General features: G+C 33.3%; 1 protein-coding gene across 2 annotated transcripts in view; it reads right to left on the bottom strand.

Moving 5' to 3' along the window:
• The window catches only part of LOC141394499 (contactin-3-like), a 271316-nt gene that overhangs the window by 74099 nt on the left and 173050 nt on the right, over positions 1-24167 (bottom strand). For both annotated transcript variants that reach the window (XM_073969006.1, XM_073969008.1), the window contains exons 4-5: positions 12255-12515; positions 8252-8448 (exon numbers count right to left, since the gene is read on the bottom strand). In XM_073969006.1, the coding sequence (XP_073825107.1) occupies positions 8252-8448; positions 12255-12515 (458 nt within the window). The remainder of the gene's footprint in view (positions 1-8251; positions 8449-12254; positions 12516-24167) is intronic.

Raw genomic sequence — 24167 nt, forward strand, 5'->3', positions numbered from 1 at the left:
AAAACGTGGACCTATGTTGACAATTTTTTTGTCCATATCTACATTAGGCAATTTTCCGTGCCTCAATTGCCAGTTTGATGGAGAGAGAGGTGAGGCATATGGTAACACTTTGCCTTTCAACACACCCTCTCACCGACAATCTGACAATTGCCGCAAGGAAATTTTCCTAATGCAGATTTGGACTTAGATACGTTTTGTTACAACTGGAAACCTGAAATGACAAAATTGCCACTGTTTCGGTAAAAGAATTTAGCTAAAATCCACAAAATACCTAACATCCGGAGGTACCGTTACATGGTGGCTATACCAAATTGTAAACCAATATTGATAATTTTTGGTGGAGAAGTTTAGTGACCACTGGGAACCTCAAATGTCAATTTACAGGTAATTCGGCCAAAAAACTGTAGCGAAAATCCTCTACATATCTAACATCCGGATATACCGTTATATGGGGGCTATACCAAAACACTGACCTATGTCGACAATTTTTGGTAGAGCTATTTTTTGGACAATGAGAACATCAAATGTTAAGTTATAGGTAGTTCGGCCACAAAATGTAGCAAGAATCCTCAAAATATCTAATAGCCGGAGGTACCGTTATATGAGGGCTATACCAAAAGTTAGGCCGATATAGTCCATCCATAGCTCAATTATTGCGGACGCTAGAGTGATTACAACAGGTGGTCATGGCTTGAGCGACTCAGAATTTTACACTGTATGTATATTAGGGTTATGACTTTTTGACTTTTTTTCTGAAAAATGATTTCATGTAGAGGGAATGAATGAACTTTTGCCCATTAATGACTAAAATGACGTTTATCCTATTTATGTTATAAAAAAGGTCGCGCACAAAACACAAAACGCTTGGCTCTCGAATCTCATATTTAATGTCCAAGGCGAGCATGCCAATAATACTATTATTCTCTCAAAACATGATTGCAGCATTTATATTATTTGTGTTCCCATGCAAGCAAGTTTTGTTAGTCTTTAGAAAATCTAGACCGGGAATATTCCTACATGCCACTAAAATTAAAGGACCCAACGAATTGGGCCTTGAATAAATCGACCCTAAATTTCCATCGACTCAGCGGCAGTCTACAATGTACCTATTCTACAAAAAAAAAAAAAAAAAAAAAAAACAATATTATTATATCCATAACCACCAACCTGGCATCCTCTGTCCGGTCATTTTTAGCTATGGCCCACCACTACACACTTTAATGTCGAACAACACAATTTCCTTGTAAGCCATCAATTAAATAACTTTATTTACACATGAATTGATGATTACACAACAACCTTGTTTGTTTTCCATTTGCATCAGAGTGACGGGGGCACAACCAAATAGGTTCTGCGTTTTCAGCAATTGAAGAGAGTGGGTGTGTTTGTGAACATTCGCGTATCCCTTTCCAGGAGAACATTTCGATTTATCTTTTTTATTTATTTGCGTACACAAAGCTTTTCACATGTGCGTTTACCGTTTTTGTTTTCGTTTCCTATAAAATTTGCCATAGACATCCTCACTCTAGCTTCTGTATCCATTTTTTTTATTTGATTTCTTGTACACTTGTACAAATATATACATATGTATTAACCTGTGTTGAAAACCAAAGGTATGGCAGGGTTTGCAAAACTACTTTGAATTGTTTTTCATTTCATTTCACTTTACATTGGTTTACTGGTTGGCGTTGTTATGTATTTATTTTATTTTTTTTTTCTGAGTTCTAATGGCAAACAGCTTTGATAACAAAATACTTAAAAAGGGATTTAGGTTACATGAAAAACCCATAAAAAACACTGAAACATATACGACGACAAACGACTGGCTGAAAACACAAGTACAAGAAGAAGGTAACAGCATGGACAACAAGTACTACATACACGTAGTACGTATGCAGAAACATACATTTCCAACCAATATAGTGTGATTGTATTATGTTGTAGGGAGGACAAAGTTGTATAGTAGTATTTCATCCCGTATTTACACACACACACATGGAGAGACACAGAGAGATACAATCCGCATTTCACCTTTAGACACTAAAACAAGTTCCACAAACACACTCACATACTTAAAGGTGTGAAGCCACAATCCTTTGGACAAATTGTTATCCACAAAATAAACAAACTATCTTTAACTCTTGCATTTACTTATTTGCTCACACATGACTATGACTAGTCACTACAAATATATACCGAGAGAAAAACAGATAGGGGTAGGGATGTCAAATCAGAAATAATACATTCATAAGAAATTTGCAAGCACAGTAAGTTTGAATTTTGTTCTACTTGTTATGAATCCCAAAAGTGTTCCTTCTGTAAATTACATGGCCATCCCTATTTTGTGTTTACAAATATTTTCATATGTATAAACTGTTGTAGTGACTGTTAGCACTTCTCCAATTGCATTGCAAACATAGCCCATTTGAATATTCATTCGATACACTCTAAACTTTTTACTTGTGTTTTGGTTATATATATAAAAAAACATTTTTTTAAAGTTCTTGTTTTCTGTATAGCTTTCAGGAAGAAAAAAAAACAACAAAAAAACAACATTGTAAAGTTACCAAAAAGGATTGTATAAAATTAAATTTTGAAATATGTTTGGTAAAGAGTAGCAAAAGTGTCTGGCAAACAGGCCAAACCAAACCCTAACAAAAAAATTGTATCCCTGCAATCATGTTGTAATATATTAGAGCTTTGATTGCATGTTTTTTGTGGAGTTTGTCAGAAAGTGGGCTAACCGCATAGCGCAGATTTATATGGTAACACAGTGAATGAAATGTGGTGAGTGAAACTACTTTCCAAAATCATAATTTGTGATGTTTTCACTTTGGTTTTTTGTTTTTTAGTTGGGATTGCAACATAACCAGAGGTAATGTGGTTATGGAGTTTTTCTGAATGGTCGAAATTTTAACACAATGTGTTGACAACATATAACATTGTGTAATAATATAAAGATTCGATGCACTGTGGAAAGTAGGAAGGCATGGGAGTTTGACACTTGGACATATGTATGTATTACAATTTATTGAAGGTATTCCAAAAAATTACTAAAATGAATGCTTTTGTATTGTTTCTTCCTTTTCATTAGATTTTATCCAATTGAATTAAAAACTATTTGACCAAATTTAGGTAAGAGTGTTTATATGTGAACCACGACTAATTTCTATTTCGTCATATCAATTCGACCGTTTAAGTCCTTATCTATGGAACAAATGTTTCCAATACATTATATACATACACATATGTTCCCACAACATACCCGAAGGGACAAGGTTTTGCGACACCACTTGTAGAGAAGTTTTTCGTGGCTGAAATACTCAGGATATGGAAGCCAACATTACTCTGAGGGTATTTGCTATTTCCGAAATTATGATGTTCTGTTCACGGATTGACCCGCAGACCTTCTGAGTGCACTGCACCACGGTGTCTCCCAAAACTTTAGTAACTTACAAATTGAACGCTCTTTCACATTTACAGTGACACTGATGACAAATATAAAAATTTGTGGTAGTGCCAAGAATGAAAATTACTATCATTTTTTAATATTAATGTTAAAATTCTATCCCTTTGGTCCCTTACAAGTTGTGTTTTACACCCATAAAAACCATCATCAGGTGAAATAAAATAAAATATGACACTTATTTATCATATGTAAAGTATGTGTTTATTATGACTTTTTCTTCTTCTTCTTCAGCTTAATTTTCCTTGGCACAAAGGATAATGTGTAACCAAATATATCCCAATGTAATGTTCGTCGTAGTACCATCATTAACACCAACTAAAGAGGTGAAATCTTTTGTTGGCAGCCACTATAATGGTGGTGGCATCATGGTATGTAAGTTATTTTCCATCTTTTCCCACTTTTTTACGTGTTGGCATAGCCTCCAGTTTTTCTGGCATTTAGAAGAGCGGACCCAAAAAAACTACAAAAGAGATATACACAATTTTAATGGTAAATGTCTCATTTAAGCCCTCATAAAATTTAAGAACAAATGTTAAAGTCGTCGTTTGTTGTAACACCAAATACACAAACACGAGAAAAAAAAATGGGAGGAATGAGAGCAGCATCATAGTTCGTTCATTCCATGGGTATAAGCTGGAAAATTTATGGGCCGTTTGGTTCCCTCTTTTGCCAAATGCATACATACACACACACACATAAAACACAATTTAAATTAATGCAAACCAAAAATAATAAAAGAAAAGAGAAAAGCAAATAGCACAACCCATTCTGGAACACATTTAAAATAATGTAACACCTTGGCAGGAAATAGTGGTTTGGGTGGTGGTTATAAGGCAAAGGAAATGTTTAAAATATGCTAGCAGTTCTTAACACCCACTAACACTAATGCTGACTGGTGACCGACCATCAAAGATTAGGTGGACACCACTGACCTCCAACAACACAAATGTACACATGTATGTACGTGCATACATATGTTCTGGCAGAGGATTTTTTGGTGTTAAATTTTTAATGAATTCCTGTGATAAGAATAATGAAAGTGGTTTAACCTCACTTTACATAGTGATCTATTGACTTTGTGGTTTTAAGTGAAATTAGAAGGATATGTTGTTGTTACTATTGCAATTGTTTTAATTTTTATAATTGTTGAATGAATACATGCAGAATTTTAAGGGAGAAAGTGGTAAAGCGGGATCACATAAAAATTACTAAAAACGAAATCAAATACTAAAAAGAATACTCAAAACAATGGGTGATTGTTGTTACAGTGGGTGGAGTTGATCATTGTGTATCGTTTTTTTTAATAAATAGGTGAAAATGTCAAAAATTTAAAACTTTTATTTATCAACACTTTGTTTAATTTTTTTGACGTGACTGTAAGCCGGTATATAACTTTGGAGAAACACGACATAATAAAATGACATAACCTTTTGTTTTTCACCAATTTTATTATCATATCATTACATATATATCATTTTATCTATAATTTTATTTCATATATCATATCAATTTAAAGTGGTTTATGCGTGACCTTCTTCAATATTTAAATGGAGTAGAAATTATTTTAGTCATTAATAAGCAAAAGTTCATTCACTCGTACAACAGGAAATAATTTTTTGAAAAATAGATTTTCATTTCATACAATAATTTTAAAGCGGTTTGTGCGGAACCTGTTTTAATACTTAAATAGAATAAGCGTTATTTTAGTCAATAATAGCCAAATGATCAATCATTCGTGCTACAGGAAATCATTTTTGAGAAAAAAAAGGCAAAAACTTATAACCCTAGTGTACATGTTACGAATTTCCTAAACTAGCCATTAATGGAACTCCCTAACAGCAATAGAGAGTTTATAATTTAATTTTGATTATAGTCTGATATTAATTATTATTTATTAACGCCTAAATGTATGCAAACATTAGAAAGACGCTACCAGCGAATAGTAATAAAAGTGAAGTATAGATGGCGTTAATGATCATTTTTATTGTAATATCGAGGCATTTTTGGCAAGTTTCCCTCTCGAAAAAAAAGCAACTATTGGTGATACACATAGTTCCTTGGCGTACAACAGGGAGACTTCACTGAACACAAAGAGTGTAGTCCAGCCTTGCCCACAAGATATCTTTTAAGAGAAATTAAGAAAAAAATGATCGATGTTTATTTATTTTTGAACATTATTTTTCTCAAAAATGGTTCCATATATTATACAATTAGAAACAAAAATCAAAGATATTCACTTATTTCTTTTTCACCAAAAACCGAAAAAGAAATGAAGGTGAAAAAGTCCCTTTTTTGAGCAGGGTTGGTGTAGTGTGATTCTATATTTAAGGGATTACCCTTTCTTGCCGTTTTCGAAAAATAGAAAATTTTTTTATTGGCTTATTTTGGGCTACTCTACTGGGGGTAATCCCGTAAGTCAAAAATATACGACCTCCGCTTCTGTGCCGAGCACGAATCACTTATAGATAACTTTTACATACTTGACTGAAAGGATGCTGAAAGGATTTTCCACGGCTGATAATTTTGATGTTGTATGCTCTGGGAACCCAGGCATTCAGCATGCCAGCTTCAAAATCCCACATTTTATCTTTATTAGCACAAATTGTGACCCTGATGAAAATTCTAAAGTTCCAGCTTTAGCCATTAAGCTTAGGCGTCATACCTACATTTTCAGTAGATAATGACAGTTATATTTACATCTAATGAAACTCAGGATCAAGTTTGTCTTTGTTCTCTCAGATATCAGCTCAATACATGCTATCGTAACATGTTAAATAAAAGTAAATCTGACATTTACTACATGAAACTACACGATTGAAATGTCAACAACAATTATTGATGGTCATGTCAACAGCTACTACTGCCATCATCGACCGCTTAAACGAATTTATTAAGAACGATAAGAGTGGCTAATTTCTCTCCTATTATAATAAATTTAAATTTCACTTCTTGCACGCAATGCTTGGCGAAGTCTAAAAAGTTACAGCGAAAAAACTCTTACCCTAATGCATTAATGAAAGACGTTGTCCATAGTTGTCCACTTGGGAGAAAAACTAAACCTTTCCCTATGATAAAACCTCCCCCTTTTAAATGAAATTTGTAGTTTTATAATATGCCCTTCTAAGAACTATTTCACACTCACCACTAACGAAGCAGAAAAATCTGTGGGAAGGCAAGTTGTTGACATGCAACCTCAATCCAAAACCTCAAACTAACAAAACCAACAACGAAACATTGTGACATCTAATTGACGATTTAATTGAAACGCCCATACCACCCTCACGTTTGGGTTGTCCTTAATAACCTTGTGTGCATTATATGTACATACATCATAAAATAAGTTTTACTTATTTTATGATTTAAATAGTTTATTTGAACGTCTTTATGTTTTTTTCTCAAATAAACTATTCCTTAGGACCGGATGGCATCTTCATGTTTATATGGTCCGTATTCGGTTTATATATGAGTCTTTTAGCTATAAAGATTTCGATAGAGTTAGGAATAGGCTTCTCGTGTCCAGTATCATTTTAAATATAAGACGCTCTTCTGAGGCAGCTTCGCCACTATGCTTGGCCAAGTTTATCGAAGATCTATAACTTTTCATTTGACGATCTTTTGTGGCACCAATAAAATAGGCGATGGCGAAGGCTCCCCTTGTTACCCTGCTAACATGAAGAATAAAAATAATAATGAAAAATAATGGATCTGGAAAATTCCTCCACACGTATCTGTAATGGGTATAAGGACATCAACAATGCAAGCATAAATATGTATGCTACCTTTGCACTAACTATAATTGGTAATGACAACTGTAATTTAAATACCTTAACTATTATTATCACCTTTATTTGATATTGCATGGGTAGTCGGTTAATACGACAGAACCGGTAACATACATATGTGTAAACTGATTATTGGGCGTAACTTCTAAATTGAATTTAAATGAAATGACAACTCATGGATATGTTGTATAATTTTAAAACCTAGTTATATGCCGGACAACATGGGGAGCCAAAGGTGAATTTTCACGAAATTGTACTAAAGTCCATATTTATTGTCCAAACGATGAGAAATTTTTACCAGTTCATTGCTGTGGCTAGAAAACGAATCCTGAAAAGATTTATGAAAATAGGGAAAGATTTTGATATAGCTCCAATAGTACATTTGACCAATTGTGGCCCTATAATATAGCCTTATATTAAAATACCGCGAATTTTCACAAGTTTTTGTAGGATTACTTTTTTAGCCACAGAAATGAAAAAAATTCTCTTCGTTTGGACAATAAATGCTGCCTTTAGAGCACTTTCGTGAAAATTCATCTTTGGCCACATACATGTTGTTATGATAACTTTGAGGCCCCAGTGACACGTGTTGACATATTCCAGATCCGACATAGATTTTTTTCCCTATGAGTTAAAACCACTCAAGTGTGAAGGCACCCCAAAAGCGAATAGGATATACCGATTGGTGGTTCAGGTGTTATTTTGTAATCTAAAAAGTTTTCAGTTTACGTTTTTAGTAAAAAAAAACTATATAATAATGTTTTGGAATATCCATTGAATATTACTTTCATTTTTGCCTGAAGTGAAAAAAATTAAAAATCTCTTCTTTTTTGTACCGATTGAAACATTCTTTGGACACCTACATACTTCTTGCCTAATAAAAATTTCAATTTTTTTCATACATGTTACAAAATTTGATATCAAAGTTGGCCAATGAGACAAAAAAGTGACCACCAGCAAAAAAACAACACCAAAAGTATAACATAAAAAGTTTACTTACAATTAACATTTAACGTGGCTGTGGCTTCCAAACGTTCACCCTCGTTCATGGCACGATTCCAAACAACACATTTGTATTTGGCAGCATCGTCCTCGCGACGTGGCACTATGGTCAACGTTGCATTGGTGGGTTGATCCTTTGAGCCTCCTTTAAGTACGACAGCTTGCAGCATTGTATTGCTGCCTTCGCGATACCAGCTGTACGGGGAAGAAAAAGAAAAAATAACAATAAGAAACGGGAACACTGAAGCGCCAGCCAAAAATAAAACAAAAAATATATATAGAGATACGCGAAACGGAAATGAAACAAAAACATGAAAAATTATTTCGCATTTTTTCACTTTTACCCTGATGGTCGTCGTTTGGACATTCGAACAACATTCTGTTCAACAAACCAAAAAATACAAAAAGCAGTGAAACACGTAACAAGATTTTTGTTGTTTTGATAGTGTTTGGAGTGAGTTGGACATGGGTGGCCGCGCTATGGATATATACAACAACTATTGCAGATGTTTGCCTCCAGAAAATGCGGTGGGTTACGATGTGGACGTATCTATCTATATGTTATGTCTGACTAACAGCCAGCCTGCAAGTGGATACTTTATCATCATCAGTGGCTGGCTGCCGAAATAGTTGTTGCTGTTTTTGTTTCTTTGGTCGTTAATGTTCGTAGTACGTTTCTTTGCCTTTTTTGCTGATATCGTTAAGTGGCATCATTCGGGTTTATTTGTATTTTCCATTTGTTTGGTGTCTCTCTTCATTTAGTATTTATCCCCATATTTTCCGCCAGAATATTTGTTTGTAAATACATACATATACATATATGTCCATCTATATGTATATAGCATGTGTGTATGGACTAACTCACACAAAGAGTATGTGGTTTGGTTTTAAAGTTATTTGTGTGTGTGTGTGTATGTTGCAACATGTCCTGTTGTTATTGTTGCTGGTAGAGGAAATGCAGGAAAGGGAAAATCAGCAACACTATTTTTTGGCAAGCATTTAGTTTTGCTCTCCATGTTTTCTGGTACTTCCGTTGAGCATAATTTTAAATTGTTTTTTGTGCTTCTTCTCAGTTTTCTCTAAATGAAATCTAATTGTGCTTTTAAATGCTGCCTGTCGTAGTGATGCAGAGAAGGACTCGTGACTCTAAATTAATATTAAAATTCAATTCCACCCTTTCTTATGCTTGCTGCTGTTTCTATTACAAGTGATATGAAACTTTGCTTTGTTAATGACTTTGTAGCAACAGTTTACCAAAAAAGAGCGTAAAGGAAGGAACTCTTGTGTAAAGTTTTTAGCAATTATTAAAGGTCATTATAAAACTATGTAATGCAAAACAGCAGCAGCAACAGAGAGTGAAAAGATGAGGAGAGATGACCCTGTAAAAAAGGATACAAAATATGAAGTTATCTACATTAATTACACCAAATTCTTAAGAAACTTAAGACTTGACACATGTCATTTTATGGCAGATTTTAGTTCAAAAAGAAACAAGAAAACTTTCAGCTTTAAAAGTGTTTAAATGAAGCATTCAGCCTTTTTGGTTTCAAAATTGTATAGCAGTAGTGGGATTCTCTAACGCATTTTTTTGGTTACCGACAAAAATCGGTAAAATTAAAACGCAAAATTATGAATAAAAATTGGCAACACTATTGCTATCGGTAGGACTTTATTTTGCATTTTAATATTACCGATTTTTGTTGGTAACCAAAAAATGCGTTAAAGAATCCCACTACAGATATAATTTTTAAAATTTTGTCAAAAAAAAAAAAAAAAATAAATAAATAAATCAATGCAACGAAATTTAAGAAAAGAAAAGCCGTCGGAAATTTTTTCGTTTTTATACAGTGTTAAATTGAAAACCTATGCACTTTAGGGTAATGACTTTTTTACAACATTGTATCACTGTATCATATTTTGGTTAATTTTTACCTAAGATAAGATAAAATCTTAATTATAAGGTGATCACGTAAAAATTTTTTACTAACTTTTGAAGTCACTAATAGAAGATATTTAACTGAAAATAAGCTTTGGAATCACGCGACAAATGACATGACAATTTTATATCATATATCATGTCATATATCATGGTTTGTGCGGATCCTTTTTCAATATTTAAATGGAATAAAAGTTATTATGCCGGGAAAGCCGAAAAGTGTGTGTACACTTAAAGAGTTCGTTTTTTTCGCTAAAAAAACATCATTTCAAAAAGCTGAAAAGCCAATTGATAATTCTCTTCGCCGGGATGAAATCATGATATTGGTAGCGATCAGTAAAATTTTGCAACACTGTCAATTGGTTTTGAAAAACATTACTCTCTGTAACAAAAGGTAATGATGCAGTTTAAGCTACTCCAGACTTAAAAACAATCAAATGAAATTGGAACTTCAACAAAAACAAAACAAACAAAATAGTCAATAATAGACAAAAAGTTATTCATTCGTGCAACAGGAAATAATTTTTTGAGAAAAAAAAGTATCAAAACAGGAAATCGTTTTTCCGAAAAAGGTCAAAAAAGTCATAACGCTAATCCACCTACACATTTAAAGCTCCTTAAAATATGTAAGAAAAAATTGACAGCCGATAGTGTAGTAGTGGAATTATATAACTCATTTTTTGAGTTACCGATAAAAATCGGTAAAACTAAAACGAAAAATTATCAATAAACAATTTTAAATAAAGTTCACAGCACTCTTGGTATCAGTAGGAAAAAATCGTTAATTACCGAAATTATAGGCATTTTAATTTTACCGACTGTTGACGGTAACTCATAAAATGCGTTACAGAATTCCACTTACTGCTATAGACGAAGAAATGCTTTCACCGGATTGAGCTGGTTGCAACTCGCTTAAAAATGTCAAAACCAATCTTATAAACATTTCGTTTTGCAAAGATTATCTATTTATATGGGTTTAATTTTTGACAGAAACTATATCGTCAGACAAAAATATCCAAGAAAAGCTTGCCATTTTCCCAAAAAATCGTCTTTGACATATTTTGGATCTTGAAGACGGAGATTCTTGATCGTGCAAACATTGACAATTCCTTCCTTCGTCTATATCTTCATTAGCCACATATATACCGAAATAACATCCAACTATTTTGTCTGGCTTTTTGCTTATCACAACTGAAATTGTTTCCCTCTTCAACTGACAATAATTATTTATGTTTTTTACTCTTTTGTAGTTATTTCGTAGCCAATCATATCATCACCTCTTCTTTCCTCATTATTTCTGTCTTAAATTGGGAAGCTCTTCGACACAAACACACACAAATACAACACACATGCCGCCATCATCATTTCAAATTCCCCTGATCCTGGCTACGTAAACAAGGATTTTTGTTGCCATTATTCCCATGTTCTTCTTTTGAGTAGTTGTGGTAATGAAATGAAACGAAATTTATGCCATTTATTTAATATCACACTTTTCGGATAACGGATAGCGAGCGTTCTTGTCGTCATAAGGGAATTAAGTGTCAAATTTATTATGCAATGTAATTTCTTTTGTCGGTGTTTGTCTTATTTTTAATTTTTATTATATTCTTTCACATTCTTCGCTCTCTGTCTCTCTCTCTATCGATGAGTTTACAGTGTAAATTAAAATGGCACGTATACGGTGAATACGTTTTTATACGAACGTACAAACGTGCGTATAAAATCAAAAGCAAATGAGAAAACGTTGCAAGAAAATGGAAAACCGAACGTTGCTTAAGTCGAGAAGACACAAATGCTTTCAAGAAGCTCAAAAAATATACATATTACAACAGACTCGGGACCAATTTCTTTCTGGCTTTCAATGAGTGGCTCATGGTTCGGTAACAGCAACTGCGGTAGCAGCAGCATCACCAGCAATATCAGCTCCACGGCTGCTGGTTGGCATGGCAGGACTTTTATTTCAATTAAATGACCACGACTTAATATAAAACGACACAATTGCAGGACTTGCAGCTTAAAGCATGCAAAAAAGTGTCCAGCAAAAGTGTTCTGTTGGTATACTTACGTTATCGTTGGATCGGGTGAACCACCAATACTACTGCATGTCAATTCCATGGTTTTATCTTCGGTGGCTACAGCTATATTGCCGGGTGATATGACAGGCGGATGTGGCGGCGTAAGCACAGTTAAATTGTAAAATTCCTGATGCACATCGGCACCTGTGCCTTTGGCCTTAATACGACACTCGAAACGACCATTGTCACGAGCGTAGGAGGCATTTTTAATTTGTAAATCGTAAATACCGCTTTTAGGACGAAAATCAAGCCTGCAATGAAAAAATGGGAAATGTGAAAAAGGGAAATGAAAACAAGAGTAGTATAGGAAATGAATACGAGTTAAAAATCAAACTGCTATTAAAAGTCACTGTCGTCATTCCATCGGCAAAAACAACCAATTACAAATACAAATGCACAAAGGCATCGAAACATTTATCGTGCAGTTATGCGAGATAAAAATAATTGAAAGTGTTTAACATGAAGGTGGACAAAGGAATATGGAAGTTGCAAAGGAAAACCAAATGATACCTAGAAATCGTGATGTTATTTCTCTTTAATTAGGATGACTTCCTTAATGGCTAAGTAACAGACGAAAAAATCTCAAATCTGGGTAAGGCATTCTAAATGTCCCCCCAAAAAGTAATAGTAGAAAATTATGCCATTAATTGTCTTATTTCTCTTTCAATACGTAGCTAAGTAACGCATAAATTCAACATTATAACCGACAATTGACAATTTGCAATTAAGGCACCAGTCTAAAGGTATGCCTTGATAATTTTGGCTTCTTAAATGTAATATGTCTTGTTGTGATTTCCCCGCCATTTGAATGACCAAATAGAAAAAAAGAGAATAAGTGAAGAAGAAAAGAAAACTTCTTAAATTACATTGAAATAACCAAAGTAACCGTTTAGAATGGCAGCCCACTTTCCAAGAAAAATGAAAAGGCAAAATAAATTAATGTGCATAAACACACATACATATATTTAAAATGTCCTTGAAAGTTATCCGTTTTTTTTTCTAACATTTTGTTATTTTTAGTCTTCTGCTCTCAGTTTTTGATAGTCTTATCGTTATTTCTTCTGTTTTCTTTTTTGTAACAGCCGAACAAGAAGCAGATAGCAAAAACAGTCACCTTACAAAAGGTACATTCCTCAGGCTACAATGTTAATGAAGCTAATTGCCATTGCCAGTATTCTTCATTCTATGGCACAGGGAATTGTCGAAGAAACGCGAGACTTTGGCTGGAAATGAAATAAAACCGTTGACCATTTTTTGCTTACAATATTAATTTTTAATCGCATTAAATTAAGCTATGGCAACCATAATAATGTAACGGACAACCAGCCAGACCGGAAAGCATATCTTTAAGGTAATGACTTCTAGTGAAGCATACTTTCAGGCTGTTTTAAGTTCATAAATCCCAGTTACATGGTCATAACAATTAGCATGGGCAGGAAATATCATGTTGGAGTAAGAAGGCAAAAGGAAATAACAACGCATTTAAATTTCCTCTCTTCCAACAAAACTCTGACAGATGTTAAGAAATATTTATGTATATGTATCCCTTGGCAACTTGGAAACTATTTGTTTTATTCTATTAAATCACAATTCATTTTTGGGAGAAGAAAACCTAAAATTTAGCAATTAAAACAATCTTTCTTATGGCTAAACCAAACAAAGACATCCTCTGGAGCATCTTCAGAGATTTATTAAATTATGTCCATACCATAAGAAAATATATTTTGTTTAAATTTTCAATAAAAGAAACGAATGGGTTATTTCAATTACCAGAAAATCCAATTTTGTGTTTTTTTTTCGATACGTACATATTTATCATTCGAATGGAAATTCATATCGATAAAAGTTTTCAGATATTTGCACTCGACATTTTCGAAAATGTATATTTGTTATTGGTTTCTACATCTAATGGAAATAATTAAGAACTGTTCAGGATGAAAATAAAATTATAACAAAACCATAAACGGAGGTCATGTATTTTGTGTCATTTTGGTGTTTGACACCAAATATATGATTGCTCCAAAAATATATATTTTACATATTAAAAATAAGCATTTTTGCCCTCAGAAAATGTTAGCTTCCAAAATATTATTTCTATGTGTATATACGATTTTAATTTAGCTGCTCCTCCTAAAAAAAGCACTAAATCTTGCAAGTACAGGTACGACCGCCACTAATTTAAATAAGGTTATTTTAAAACTAGTAATTTTCTGTCCTTTTTGCCTAGACAGTCCTTATGGTAATCTTTGCTGTTACAGTAGAGCAATTACTATGTTCTATGTTCTATGAATTTGAATTGTAAGTAATATTATAGTGTCTTTTCAACATACATAAACAAAGTTCTAACTAAGAAAAACAGAAGAAAAAATATTGTGTTTTATTCTATGAGGCATAGCAAAAATAAGTTTTTACAATTAATAACAAAATGCACTCTACACAAAATTAAGAGGCATTAGACTATATTTAGAAAAATATGGCAGACAGATCTTTAGTGGAGCAAAGTAACAACATTCCAGCATTTACCATTTTAACAAAACTTAGAGGCTTTACACAAAATATAAATTGTTCATTACATATACAAAGGCAGACTAGATGACCACGTTAGGTCCTTTGTTTCAGTTCAATCTGTCTTGTGGCGCTCTCTCCAAAGAACAAATCAGCAGTATAAAAATACATCGTGGCAGGTAAACAAATTAGACAACTTCCACGAATTTAACTTTGGAAATACATACGAAGTTCAAGTTGATGCCACAAAATGTGTGCTAATGTTTTAGCCAGCTAATTCAGAACTACGGTAGAGCATTAGTATTCAACAAACCCGAATTTATATCATTCTTTCATGGGAATAAACCAAAATTATACTCTTTTCGGGTTCGAAAAGCGGTAGTCCGATATATATCTATATGTATAAATGATTTGAGTGATGATTGACTGACTCATCATTAGACATCGGATTTTGCATATTTTTCAAAATTTCAAAGTGAAACATTCTAATATTTTTGGTCGATTTTTTTTTATTTTGCATTTAATATAAAAAATATATAGTATATAAATAAAATATATTCAAAATCAATTAAGAATATAAGAATTTTTGAAAAATAAGCAAATTCCGATGTCTACTCATCATCAATGATCAGGCAAAACGATACTGTTGGTGCGAAATAAGGCTGAGATTTTGGGATATTTGTCCTTGAAGGGGACTAAAGGGACTACGTACAACATAATCATATATGTATGTATGTAGTCCACTTATATAATCAATTATGTTGATAGCTTTAGTTGCTAGTGCCTTTTTAAATGCAGGTTTATTGTAATTTTGTAATTATAATAAATTTTTCAATTCAATAAAAATTTATTTAGTTTACCGATCAGAGCTGCCTCCTCTCATCAAGTCAAGTCAGCGGAATTGTAAAATTAGATTAGTTCTGATCAATGCAGTACTATGACATTGAACAATATTAAAGGACACAAGTGGAACAATTCATGTTTGATTACATATCGTCGGTGTCATGCTTAAGTGTTCCATACGCCATTTTAGACTTTTTGAGATACAGGTGGTTTCTAGGGTTTTCCGGTATGCTCTTTCTGAATTTCTAGTCGGCTTTCTCCTATCTGCTCTAGTTTTTGAGATATCCACTCCTCGACAGGAAAGCATAAGCTTTTTTCAGTTATGAAATTAATATTTTAAAAACTTACAAGTTTAAAAACACATTTCAAAAATCAGAATTTCAATTTTCGATTTAGAAGTATTTCATTTATTGAGGCAAAGATGGAAAATTTTGTTGTCACTTTGTTCCATGTGATTTACAATATTTCACATTTGTGTCATAAGTGCGGATATGGAACAAATCGACAAAAATTCTTTAAAAAAAAAAAAAATCTCTATAACTTTTATATTTCAATACATATTCCTCTAAATTTTTGCAAATATATTCTATATACTATTATTAATATTTCAAGTCAAAAATATAAATATTTGCTCTAGCCAGCTCCACACAGTTGTGACGCAAAACAATAAAATGCGATTATCTCAAAACAGGCAAATGGCATATGGAACACTTAAGCATGACGCCGACGATATATTGATAACAATAATGTATAAAATAATCTCTAATGGTATACTACAAAAATAAAATAACAGAGACTGGTAATCATTTTGGAGCAGCGTCAGGCAAGAGAGCGAACACGTGCTCTCAGTAAACGGTTCTCTCCCATGCATGCACTCACACAATGACAACCCCAAAAGTATGCAATAGAAAATTTTTGCCTATCGCTGTTTTGGAGGCGAAGGCATTTGAGCGGCGAAAGTTGAAGATGTATGTTTCAGCCGTTTCTCCTGAACGTTGATATTCATTCAGTCACTCATCTCCTACGCTTTTATATATACAGAAGAATTTATTCTTAAAAAACAGGTACTGTACAAACCAAACCAAACAAGTCGTCTATTATCAATTCTTTCTGTTACAATCCCAGTATTTATGCTGAGTTGGCATTTAAAACAAAAAAAAAAAAAATAATAATAAAATTGTCTATTTACATTTTGCAAATTGTGTTATTTTTATGTGGTTAACTACAATTTGCAATTTACAAGGAAAATCTGTTTCGAAGAAAGTTGAGAAAAACTAAGAGGGTAGACACTAGGGTTATGACTTTTTTACAATCTCGTATCACTGTATCAAATAATTTGCCAAACAAATTTTTTTAAAACAATCGAATTCAATGAATTTTAAAATTGGTTGTAGAACATTTGCATGGAAGAAATGTTTCAGTTTCGCAATTAAACAAACATTAAATCATATCCACAACTGGATTATGTGGATACACCTTAACACTTCATTAATTTTTCGCGTTTTTTATAAAATGCTCAAAAAAGATTGTATAAACAAACCCGCTTCTTGCTTTTGTGTTTAGTAATTTTAAAGTTTTAGGAATTAAGAAAACGCCAGGGTTCTATAAATTGTTTTATCTAGATCTACCTCTATACTTATACCATGATTACATATGTATATATCATTTTATGTCATATATAATTTTATTTCATATGTTAACCAATTAAAAGTGGTTTGTGCGGGACCTTTTTCAATATTCATATGGAACAAGTAAAAAAGGATCAGTCGGCTTTGCCGACAGAGATATACCCTCAGCCTGTGTGAATTGAAACACTTTTTTCCAAAAACGTATATATTTGAGGGGTTTTGAAAATTTTAAGACTATGAACCGACAAATATCGCGTGTACTATTTTAGTTAATGTTATCGAACTTTGGTGGGGGAGGTACCGGAAGGAGTGGACCTACAAGCACCGCCTTAGAATTTCATCTAATATTCGAATAAATATTACGATATGCAAAGTGTGGATCAACTCAGTATTTGGTTCGGGAGTTGTCGTGCTCTCCAGCCACTACATGGTGCCATAGAGTGTTTTACACTTTTAGGGTTGTTTTCTCAAGAAGTATGGACTTGCCCCTGAAAAAAATTTTACCGTCGTAACTGAGGCAGTGAATGAAAGTTGCTTCAACAAAAATCAAATTGATTCCAAAGCAGTTCTTAAAGTGAACTTATCCAAAATTTTGTGTGGGACGTACCCGAAGGAGTGGACAAATGTAGTCCATATTCGAACCTGATATATATTTGGTAGATATACTGGGGTGGGTAAAGCATGGACCAAATCGATCTCTACCATCAAGAGTTCTCATGCGCAGAATTTTTCCGAACATTTTTGAGCTCTTGGGGTGAGGTACCTGAAGGAGTAGACTGATATGGCTTATCTTCGAACTTAAACTAAGTTTGAACAAAATATTACGAAGGCCAAATTTTGGACCGAATCGGCAGATCCGTTCATGAGTTATCTTGCGCTCCAACCATTACACACGGTGTCATAGGAGTTTTTCGTAATTTTCAGGCTATTTTCTCAGCAAGTATGGACTTGCCCCTGATGAAACTTGTACTGTCGTATAGAGGACAGTGAATAAAAGTTACTACAACAAAAATCAAAGCGATTCGTGAACAGGTCTTAAACTGAACTTTTCCGAAATTTTGTGTGGGAGGTACCCGAAGGAGTGGACAGATTGAGTCCATATTGGAACCTCATCTAAGTCTGATAGAAATTTCACGACGTGCTAAGTATGGACCAAATCGATTACTTCCTTCAAGAGTTATCGTGCGCACAAACTTTCCGAACATTTTCGAACTTTTGTGGGGGAGGTACCGGAAGGAGTGGACCGATGTAGCTCATCTTCGAACTTAAACTAAGTTTGGGCAAAATATTACGAAAGCCAAAATTTGAACCGAATCGGTTCATCCGTTCGAGAGTTATCGTGCGCTCCAGCCAGCAGGACAGACAGACAGACAGACGGACGGAAATGGCTAGATCGACTCCAAATTGTCTGAAACACATTTCGTCCAAACATACTTGGGGTCTAAAACCATTATTTCGATGAGGCACATTTTCATCGTATCAAAATGTATATACCCTCCTTAGCCTAAAGGCTGAGGGTATAATAAGAATCATTATTATTGTCAATAATGGGCAAAAGGTCATTCATTCTTGCTACAGGAAATCATTTTTGAGTAAAAAGGTTAAAAAGTTATAACCCTAGTAGACACATTCAAAACTCTATCAACATTTTCTTGTAATTGCACCAAATGATATTTTCATACATAAAACTGTTTCCTTCCTCCCTCGTATAAATGAGTTACATCCTTGCTATGCCCGTCTATTTGTTTTTCATTGAAAAATATTTAAGAAGAGAATTGATTGAATATTTTACAACAAACTATAAAAACTATATGTATGTATAAGAGCATGGATGTATTGGGTAGAAGGGTAATTTATAGAATTCATTTAAGAAGAATTCCTAATAAATTGTTTTAGCAATTATAACAATGTTCCACACACACACATATATCACGCACATATGTATACATCTTCTGGTACAGATAGATAGTCAAGCGTATGCTAACATATTAATTTAATTGATTGCTTTACAAGTATTAAACAACATATTTTCAATAAGCTATGGAAAATAAGAAAAATTCTATAAAATTTCCCCTATGTATTATTGAGTATGTACAATGCTATGGCCATCAGCTCGCCTTAGGCTGTATATGCATCACTACAAATCTTCCAGGACCTCTGCTTGTTAATAATAAAGTACCATGTCCTTGGCTACTATTGATTTGGTTAAGTCAAGAGTTTGTTGCCTCTTACTAACATGCATTCATATATAAATATGTATACCACAAGAGTACTCTGCTGTTGTCTGGTCATAAACTACAAAATGCATTTGACGTTCACAAAATATATAGCTGTTCAATCTTCAATGGAAGTTATGAAAGAGGAAGGATTAAGTGTTTTTACGATTCTTAAAGAAATTGACGGAAGATATTTTCGACTCAAATATATCAAGAGGTGCTACGAGAGGCGAAGGTATTTTGTTTTTTAATTACATATGGTGTTAGTTACCAATTATGTACGTATTGCCACATCTATGAAATATATTTCCCCATTGAATGCTTGATTGTTTGTATATTTCTGAGCGATAACTGTTTTTGAAAAAAGCGAAATACTTTTGTGTCTGCAGATGGACAAGACATGATTCTGAAATGGTCACCCATTTTGGTCCAGATTTACCTGTTTAAAATGCCGAAATTATATTAACAGACTCGTATTATATCGTATGTGTTTGATTTAACATACATACGCACAAAAAACAGCAACAATGGCAACTTATTCCTGGAGTGGATAATGCAGTCAGTCATAAATGATGATTCTTGGCTAATGGCTGTAGTTTTGAATGTGTAAATGTATGCGTGTCCGTATAAGGTTTATGTATAGTGGGTGCACATTTCATTTCCAGAATTGTCGATTGTTGTTGTTTTTTTTCGTACTGCATTGAGCTTGTTAAAATACTTGTCCTTCTTTTGCTGATGTTTCTACTCTTCAATTCTTCTCCATTTCATTCAAGCTTCAGTGCTTTTCTTGTATAAAACAAATGTAAGCATATTTGTATGTATGTATACCTTTAGTGATTTATATGTATAACACAGTATGTATTTATTTTGTTGTTGTTCTTGTAGCTGTTTCATTGCAACGAAATTATTTTGTTTTATTCTTGTGTGTGTTTTTGTTGCACTTTTTCTCAGGTTTCCTTCTACGTGTCTATGGTACTCGAGCATCGGCTTGTTGTTTTTCTGCTCTTCATACAGGGGTTAGCAACTCCGGTTCGGCAAACGAAAATGACGAGTTGTTTCTTCTTGTCCATGGAAACACAATGCTACTAACAAAGGAAACCATGCATGTGCTGGCTGGCTGGCAATGGCAGTAATGGCAATAATAGTCGGAGTTGAACACCAAGGATATTCCGGTAAAGGCTTTAACAACGACGGTAACTAAGAACGGAACCTCATCAGTAGCAGGCAGCTCTACCTACCATCAAGCTACAAGAATGGCAATAACAACTCGAGTGCATTGCAGCCAGCCTCAATGTATGCTACACTTTTTGTGGTCGTCTGATTTTTTTTGTTTTTCTCAGCTTTGGCTTTTGTACCAAAGCCCACTTAAGGACAATAAGAAACGTTTAGGGTATTGTTTGTGGCTGACATGAGATGAGCCATGAATGAATGAGGTTACGTATGTGAGAACAAAACCAACAACAGCACCAAAAGCTGCTGCAGCAGAAGCTCGAAACCAAATTAAAGTTTATTCAAGTACAACGCGGTTTTTTGTGTAACTCTGTTGTATTTTGCATTCCTTTGCATCGCCTGTATTAATGGTTTCCCCCTTTTGGTTGAAAAAACTACAACAACTTGAAGTGCTTAAGAACTTAATTATAAGAGAATGGCAACAGCAACAACAAATTCATATAGAACAAATATTGAGTTCATGGTAACGTACGAGTACAACAAATATTTAAGAACAGTATGAAATTGCCGACATTCTGAAAGCCTACATTTGTTTGGCATATTCAGATTTAATGGTGCAAATGATTAAATGTCCAAGATAAAATTTGAATGAAAAAGAAAATAATTGCTTTGCAAGAAAAACTGGGGATAACAAATTATTTTTCATGGGATTTTCTGAAACAAAAAACAACAATTATAACAGCTAGATGGTATTTGTAAGTTAAATTATCATTCAGCAGACACTGATAAAGACAATCTAATATTTTTCAAATACAAACAGTTAAGAACTTTTTCAGAAAAGTCTTGCAGTTGCTTCCGTAAGGTGCTTTAATTTTACTTCACTGGTCCCAGCTTCATTTAGAAAAACCGATACATATTATTTAATGGTTATATGAGTTCGGGTTGTTATGTATATGCTTGTGTGTAGGTTAAAACACCATTAACAATAAATATCTATCATAAAAAAATCACTCCAAGTCAATTTACTCATCAATATTATATGGAGTCTCATCTATCCCCTGAGATCCTTCAAATGGTGCATTACTTCCTTTGCTTGGCATTAGAGTAAATCCACTTTTTACATAAAATTCGCGTGAGCACACACACACTCACTTTTAAAAGTCAATAGCTTTGGTTTAGATCTGCTTCATTCTTCGCCATTTTATGTCCCACTCACACTTTCGTCTTTACGCGTTTTATGCTTTATATCAATATTGCACTAAAATCATTTTATTTACTCATAAAACTTCTTAACACTCAATACAAAAGAATTGCAATTTATGTGAATGTAAGCGTTTTATTCAAACACCCATCCGCAAACGACCGCCCCGCCTCTCCTTCTGCTACAACATGTCTCCGTGATTTTCTACACATAAACAAGACAAGAATGCAACATCAAGCAAAAACAAGACAGCCTGCAATGCAAGAGAAAGAAACAAAAAAAAAAAACAAACAGCAAAAAAGACGAATAGAGACTGCAATCCATACAACTGAGGTTTCACCAGTGAGACTGTGCTTGGGGAAAATGCTCATTTAGTAGCGTTTATCATAATGTGTACATGACTGAGCGTTGCCTGCCAATGCTTGGCTATATTTTAGCGAAACGAATCCTAGTTCAGTTCAGGCATTATTCGGTTTTTGTTTTGTTTCTCTTTTTTTGCCTTTTTAGTACTGTTTTGTTAGTATAAAAATCCCTTAAGGACCCTGGGACTAAAGTAGCATTTAGAAGCCGGATTTGTCTGTTCTACTGAGTTGTGTGTTTGTGAAAAACTTCATTGCACAAACTGCACTGAGACTTAGTAGCAGTGGTTTCTTGCACTAAAGTCCTTGCTCACTCGCTTGCTTGCTTTGTCATAGCAAGGATATTTCATTTTGTTATTTCTCAGTAAGTTTGAGTGCTGTGCTCGTGTTCTTGCTCTGGTCCAAGTATTATTTACTCGCTATTGGGGATAAGCATAAATAAATAACATAAATAAGTAGACTCCTAGTCGTGAATGCCGTTAGCATCTCTATATCATTACCATCCCGAAGGATTGTTACTTTTGCTGAAATATTTATGCATATCTTACTGGGTGAAAATGAAATAAATATCATTTTATTTCATAAAAACTATACCACAGAGATATGCTTTATGCGATTTTATTTTGTTGCAGGGTTTCTTTTGTTTTGTTTGTGAATACTAAAAGTATGCAACACATTGTGTTATACAGAACTATAAACAGCTGTTTCAAATGACCAACAGCAAATGAATTATTTTAATTAATTCAAAACTTTTTTAGAAGTGAAAGCAAGAGAAAATCCATTAGTGGAACTAAATACACATGTAACATATTAATAAAAATTTCTATGAATGCCAGTAGTGGCATTCTCTAATCCATTTTTTGAGTTACCGACAAAAATCGGTTAGATTAAAACGCAAAATTATGAATGAAAAGTATCAATAAAAGTTGACAAACCTGTTGCTATTGGTTGGAATTAGCTACAACTTTATTTTGGTTGTTAACTTACCAAACATTTTTGTTAATTACCGAAATTATAAGCATTTTGATTTTACCGATTATTGTCGGCAACTCGAAAAATGAGTTACAGAATTCCACAACAAGATTAATTTATGGAAACAATTTAAGAAACAACTTTAATTTTCTAAACTTAGACTTGATTAAATAAAAATAAACTAAAATGGTTTTAAATGAAAATAAATGAAAAATATTAAATTAAATTGTATTTCTTTATATGTAGAGACGTTTTAGGTGCTGAGGCCAATAAAACAGTTTCCCATGAACATACAAAGGGGAGCAAAGATGAGACTTTTCTATTAACAATATTTACTGCCGATTCAGGGGATACCTACCGCTTATTATTGCAACCCGGTTGGTTTTTTTTAGAAATTCGTCCTAAACGTATACGAAATTTCCAAATCGATCGTTAATTTTGAGTATGAGTTATCTAATTTATTTAAAAATTAGCTTTATTGGACCCGATGGCTAACAATCTTAAGTATATATAGAAGACAGTAACGAATTAAAGTTTTATTCAAGCGAAGAGTTGATATATGACTGGTTTTTGAAAAGGAAAATAAAAAATAGTGAAAGCAAAGCGGGTCTGTTCTGAAAAAAAATGCATTTACACCTTTTTCAGATGTAATTCGAAATATTTTAGTTGTAATTCGTAACATTTCATTTGTAATTCGAGAATTCTATTTGTATTTATAAATCCAATCAAGTAAGATTACTTTTAAAAATAATATAATAGTACTTTGTTAAGCATCACCTTTGAAAAGGAATTTGATTTAAGTTACCCGATATCGTTGAACAAAAATGTGTACTTTTTCCATTCTTTAAATGTTCCTGAAGAAAATCTTAATTACAAATGGAATAATTCGAATTACAAATGGAATATTTCGAATTACAAATGGAATAATTCGAATTACAAATGGAATTCTCGAATTACAATGAAATGTTACGAATAACAAATAGAATTCTCGAATTACAATTAAAATAAT

Source organism: Musca autumnalis, unplaced genomic scaffold, assembly GCF_047663935.1.
Source record: "Musca autumnalis isolate F117 unplaced genomic scaffold, ASM4766393v1 scaffold_2, whole genome shotgun sequence".
In the NCBI taxonomy this organism is placed as follows: domain Eukaryota; kingdom Metazoa; phylum Arthropoda; class Insecta; order Diptera; family Muscidae; genus Musca; species Musca autumnalis.